Raw genomic sequence first — 5,787 nt, 5'->3', positions numbered from 1 at the left:
TGAACAGTGTAGGAGAGGGGGGTGTTTAGTTAGGGGCCGGGTAAGGCTTGGGGACTTATATAGGGGTGGGGTGGACTGATGTTATCCGTCCGATCAAGTAAGATTAAGGGCCAGGATTAATCCACTAATCCGAACGACGTCGTTTGGTCTAAGTTCAGGGTCGGCCTGTATTGGGTCAAAGGGTCGGGTTACGGGTTTCGGGTAAGGGTAGAAGATCTCGTCCGTTGATTGGATTTGATCGAACGGTCCATGCTGAGCCATGACTAAACGCTGTCGTATTGACTCCTTTCGGACTGGACCGGACCTGGGCTAAAGGGGATTGGGCTGTGAAGGGAATTAATTCACTTGGGCCTGGATTTTAATCCAGGTCCAATTTTTTTCACCATTACAAAATTTTTTATTTTTATTTATAAAAAATCTTAATAAAAATTATAAAACACTTTTTAACCTTACACAAAAATATTAATTACTTCATAACAATTATTTAACACATAGTCAAAACATCAATCACACAATGAAACATTTAAAATAAAACAAATGCATATTTTTGTGATTTTATTTTAAATTATCTCTTAAATGCATAATTAAATCCTATATTCATGCAAATATGTATTTTATTTTATTTTTGTTTAATTATGACAAAGCAAACATTTTACGGACATAAACAAATTTTTAACATCACGTAAATTCAGAAATTACACAGTAAAAGAAATTTATTTTGATTTATTTCGGAGTAGTTTTTTTCGTAAGGCAAAAATCACGTGCTCACAACTGCTATCCCCGAAGTATGTTCCCCTACCCCAGCTTTAACTGCTTATTACTTGTTTACTTTTCCGCCATATATTATATAACTGTACAGGTTTATCTGGAGTCTGGTCCTAGCCTCGTCACTACTTCGCCGGGGTTAGGCCACACTTACCAGCACATGGGGCCAGTTGTGCTGATACTACGCTCTGTGCTCTTTTGCACAGATCCAGGTTTTGGACAGCAGCAGTAGCGCAGGAGCCAGCCTTCAGTTCAGTGAGACACTGAGGTAGCCTTGCAGGCGTTCGCAGGCTCGGCGTCTCCTCTATCTTTTATTTCCGTCTGATATCTCATATATTCGAGACAAACAGTTTATATTTTCTTTCAAACGGTTGTATTTAGTACTCTTAGAAGTTCGTGAGTAATGTGACACCAGTTCTTGGGTAGAGGCATATGTTGATTCTCGCATTATTGTTCAATTTTCTTTAAACTTAAGTCTTCCGCCTATTTATTTAATTCCGTTGCTTTCATGCTATCGATGATAATTGTTAAAAGAAGTAATTGTTAATGAAGTAAGCAGTTAAGGATTGGCTTGCCTAGCTCTCATTAGTAGGCGCCATCACAACTCCCGAGAGTGGGAAATCCTGGTCGTGACAGTAGCTCAGCTGAAGCTAAGTATAGGAGTCTTGCAGCAGTAGCAGCTAAAATCACTTGGCTAGTTGGGTTGTTAAAGGAATTGAATGTTGATTTACAACATCCAGTTGATCTCTACTGTGATAGCAAAGTTGCTCTCCAAATTGCAGCAAATCTTATATTTCATGAATGAACTAAGCATATAGAAATTGATTGTCATTTTGTCCGGGAGAAGATAAAAAATGGACTGCTCATGCCTCATCATATCTCAACAAAGCTTCAATTGGCAGACATCATGATAGAAGGACTTGGTGTTGCACAACACTATTTCCTTCTTTCCAAGCTAGAAGTTTTTAATGTATTTCAATCTCCAACTTGAGGGGGAGTCTTAGGATATGAGAGACCAAATTGTACACAATACAAGTAGAGGGAAGTTGTTTAGAATTTGTAAATATTAGTTAGTTAATAGTTGTTTGACAGCTGTAAATTTGCTGCTAATTAGTTAGTGGAGTTAGGGGCATTAGCACTATATAGTGCAACCTTGTATTGATCAACAAATGCAGAAGAATACAATTTTGATTTCTCCTCTTCCTCACTTCATTTCCTCTGTTCTCTAGAGCTTGAATCGAACACTACCCTCTCCTATTGGCAGTCCAGTCTCGACCACAACATACGACCAAAATCTTATCCTTCTATGATGTGGTGCACTCAAGCTGACCGGAAATTGAGAAAGTACTAAATAAACATGCTCTAACTTTGTTCTCCATTGTTCATCTCATGCACCATCTTGCAACATAGAAAGCCACTCTGAATACGTTGAACAAGAGGGAAGAAAAGGGAAAGGGGGGAAGAGCCCCGGGGGGTGGGGGCTACACCATAGAAAACCGTTTCGTTTTATCTTTTGTAGTGGGGTTGCAACTTGACAAAGACAAAGCAGCGACATCTAACAGAAACAGGGAAGAACGTAAAGGTTAAAAATGTATACAATAAGTTACATTGTTAGAACAAAAGCCAGATTATGACTGGATGATTAATTACAATGACAGAGAGCCAGACTCAAAACCAAAGCTATGACTGCTTAATAGGTAAGCCAAACCTCCATGAAAACCTATCTGAATTAGGGTTCATAGGGTGACACAGAATTAAGCTATTGTCATGCATCTTCTTTATTCCTTTATTCCCGTTAGGGTGGGAGTTGCAGCAGCAGCAGCACCTTGCAGATCAGATAACGAGAAAGACCTCCATGAACTGAATTTTTGTTCCGGAGGAGATGATGAGGACTCATATCTATATCTTCGTGATTGCGGAGGCAGAGGAGGAAGAGCGAGACAAGGTGATGATGGGCTTGAGTTCAAAGACTCGGAACTATTATAGCTGTCAGAGCAGCTCATAGCTGCAGCAAGAGCTGATGAGCTTCTAGAGTTGATTGGTCTTTTGTACATCCCACCATTACCAATACTTGGGATGCGATTACGATTTTTGCCAAAGAAATTGTTGTGAGCAAGCAAGTTCTTGCGTTTCCTGGTGTATGCATCCTCCGGCTTGACAATTTCTTTAACAGATGAAATTGATGCCGCATCAGCTAGACTGGTAAAAGATTTCGATTTACCAGCATAAAACTTTGAAATGCTCCTCCTGGAAAAAGGCAGATGGGCATAGTTAGTGCTCAAGACAAAAGGACAAACAGATCGCTTATAACTCATCTATGAACAACAAAATTCTTCTCATTTAAACTCCTGCACCCTCTCTTTTGTCCATCTTCGTAGAGAATACTCAAATAACATCTTTTTTGTCCATCTTCGTAGAGAATGCTCAAATAACAACAACTCAGTATAATCCCACTTAGTGGGGTCTAGGGAGGGTAGTGTGTATGCAGACTTTACCCCTTACCATGGGGTAAAGAGGCTGTTTTCAATAGACCCTCGGCATCCTTCCCTTCAAGAAACTTCCCTCCTTACTCTTGGGGAGACTCGAACTCACAACTTCTTGGTTGGAAGTGGAGGTTGCTTACCATCAGAGCAACCCCTCTTGTCTTAGAGAATACTCAAATACAAGAAAAGAAATTAAAGTTCCAAAACATGTTAAAATTTGCAATAATAAGAATTAAACGAAAAATTAATGCTCATGTTAAATAAAATACATTAACAATATAGACTGGTGATGTTTCATACTTGAAGGAGCATCTCAGGAGAATATCAGCCTCCTTTACTTTCGATAAGAAAGAGAGTGGTCCAATCTCCAACCTTACTCAAAAAAATAAAAAAGAGAGAGTGGTACAATATCCTCTATATCGCGAGGCACTTTATCCATACTATGACCTATATGCCCTGGTGACACTGGCATACTCCGAGGAACAAATCCAAACTAACAAAAAAGAATAAGGGCCTTCATAAATCATAATTTCCTAGCTGTCAGTATATGGAAAATCTTTAACTTTCAGATGAGAACATGAGGCCAAGTAGTTGTAGCTCCAAGCATCCAGGTAATAGATAATGCCAAAGACTCCAACATATCAATTGCAGTACCTCCAAAAGCCACATCCTATTGACACCAGAGTTGTGTCACATTTTTTTCAAGCTTGTTATAGCTATCCGTTACAAGGGGGTAACCATGGTACACGAAACTCGTCTAATGGAACCAAAATTCAATTTTAAGGGCATCAGACCTAAAATCCCAACTAAGGCTTCCAAGGACTAGCTCTGGATTTTTCTTTAAGAAAAAAGAATAAGCTTTGGACTTTTCTTTTACATGTTAAGTATATCAATTCGACCATAAAAGTGAGTAAAACCCCACCCTAGAAGTTTAATAAAAGGTGGGTTCCAATCCTTAACCCTCAACTTGAAGGAACTTATACTATACCCAACCTCCCAAGACTGAGTCAAGCGACATCTCAGTTACTCCTTAATTCTTTATACAGAAACCATCTAATTGATGCATTCACAAACACTCCAACACGCGCCGATAGCAAAATACACGCAGTGTTGTCATTTCCATAGATCGCAGATTAACCTTAAATCTCCAAATTTATTATAGGAAAACGATCAATCATTATAGACCTGTGTATAGCCGCATTTAGGGTGTCTTTGTTATAGCGAAATGATCTCCTTGATATATTTATTTCCGCTGTTTGGTTAACCTTGAATTATTTAAAAAAATGTTTTTCCCAAGAAAAATATTTTCCACCAAAAGAGGAAAAATAACTTTCCAACACATTGTTATAAACATTTAATACTTAAAAGAATTAAAACTATTTTTTAATAACTGTGATGTCCGGGCTAATTTCATCAGATATCGGCTACCTCCACTCAGACTACATTTTCATAAAAATACTATCTTTATACCCTTATATATTATTTCTCGGAACAAACATTAGAAATCATTTTCAGTTTTTCACTATAACAGTTTTTTTCCTTCATAACAAGAACCCCGTTAAATTGACAATTAACCTAAAATCACAAAGGGAAAAAAAGGACTAAATCCACAGTTATAAAAAATATAAATAAATAATCCACATACTTCATAGGCAAAACCTCCTCCAAAGCCTCCAAATTATCCAAACCTCCTCCAGTTTTGAATGGACTCTGCACTTCCTCTCCATCCCCGTCACCGTCTCCGCCGTCCGATGAGGATCTTCCCGCCGGCGAGTCGTCACTGTTTCTCCCGATTGAAGAACAAGACGAAGTAGCAGAGGAAATAGAGCTCCGATCTTCCTCCTCGTCCCGAAGATCACCGATGACGTGCTCCGGCGACTTGTAGATCGGAATAGACGTCATTCCGTGGCCGAATCCTGACCGTTCGATCCGAGGATCACTGCTATTATTCCTTTCCAACACAATCGACATATCTCCCAATCAGTTGTGAACAAGTATAAGATAGATATATAAGGACTAGAGTGTTTGTATGTATATATTTAGTATAGAGACAGAGAGAGAGAGGGGAGTGATATTGGATGAGTCTAGAGAGAAGATGGAATAAAATGGGGGAAGATGAGAGCCTTATCTTTATCCGCACAAAGTAATAAAATAATGCAAGTTTGTTATAAATATATTATATTATGGATGTTCATTTAGTACTCCGTTGTAAATAATCTTCGTGAAGAAGCTTATTCATATGGGACTTCACCGTAAATATGTTTATCTATTTAGTACTCTATTGGAAATAAGCTTCCTGAAGAAGCTTATCACTTCGGTACCCGGTTATGGATAAACATTACCCTAGGTAGAAGATTATTCATACCGGGTATAATAAGCTTATCCATTCAGTACTCCGTTATGGATAAACATTGCTCTTAGTAGAAGATTATCCATATCTGGTATAGTAGCAGCTTACACAGCAGCTTACAGTAGCAGCTTACACAGCAGCTTGCGTAGCAACTTACACAGCAGCTTGTAATAGCAGCTTATACAGCAG

The 5,787-nt window shown here is 38.6% G+C and overlaps 1 protein-coding gene across 1 annotated transcript; it reads right to left on the bottom strand.

Annotated features, from left to right (window-relative positions):
- Positions 1-2,342: 2,342 nt before the first annotated feature.
- Positions 2,343-5,388, bottom strand: LOC104250035 (protein OXIDATIVE STRESS 3 LIKE 1-like). The gene is made up of 2 exons (XM_009806565.2): positions 4,894-5,388; positions 2,343-3,012 (listed from the first exon to the last, which is right to left on the bottom strand). Exons 1-2 carry the CDS (start codon positions 5,217-5,219, stop codon positions 2,544-2,546), a joined length of 795 nt encoding a protein of 264 aa, XP_009804867.1. The 5' UTR covers positions 5,220-5,388; the 3' UTR covers positions 2,343-2,543.
- Positions 5,389-5,787: the final 399 nt, after the last annotated feature.

Source organism: Nicotiana sylvestris, chromosome 5 (genome assembly GCF_000393655.2).
Source record: "Nicotiana sylvestris chromosome 5, ASM39365v2, whole genome shotgun sequence".
Classification (NCBI taxonomy): domain Eukaryota; kingdom Viridiplantae; phylum Streptophyta; class Magnoliopsida; order Solanales; family Solanaceae; genus Nicotiana; species Nicotiana sylvestris.
The sequence above is the reverse complement of the archived record's forward strand: the minus strand, read 5'-3'. Positions and strand labels throughout refer to the sequence as shown.

Excerpts from the sequence above, each read along its gene's own strand:
- LOC104250035 (XM_009806565.2), bottom strand. The coding sequence starts at position 5,219 with ATGTCGATTGTGTTGGAAAGGAATAATAGCAGTGATCCTCGGATCGAA. Across the intron at positions 3,013-4,893 it reads GAGGAGGTTTTGCCTATGAA|GAGGAGCATTTCAAAGTTTT; the intron begins GTATGTGGATTA and ends GCCTTTTTCCAG.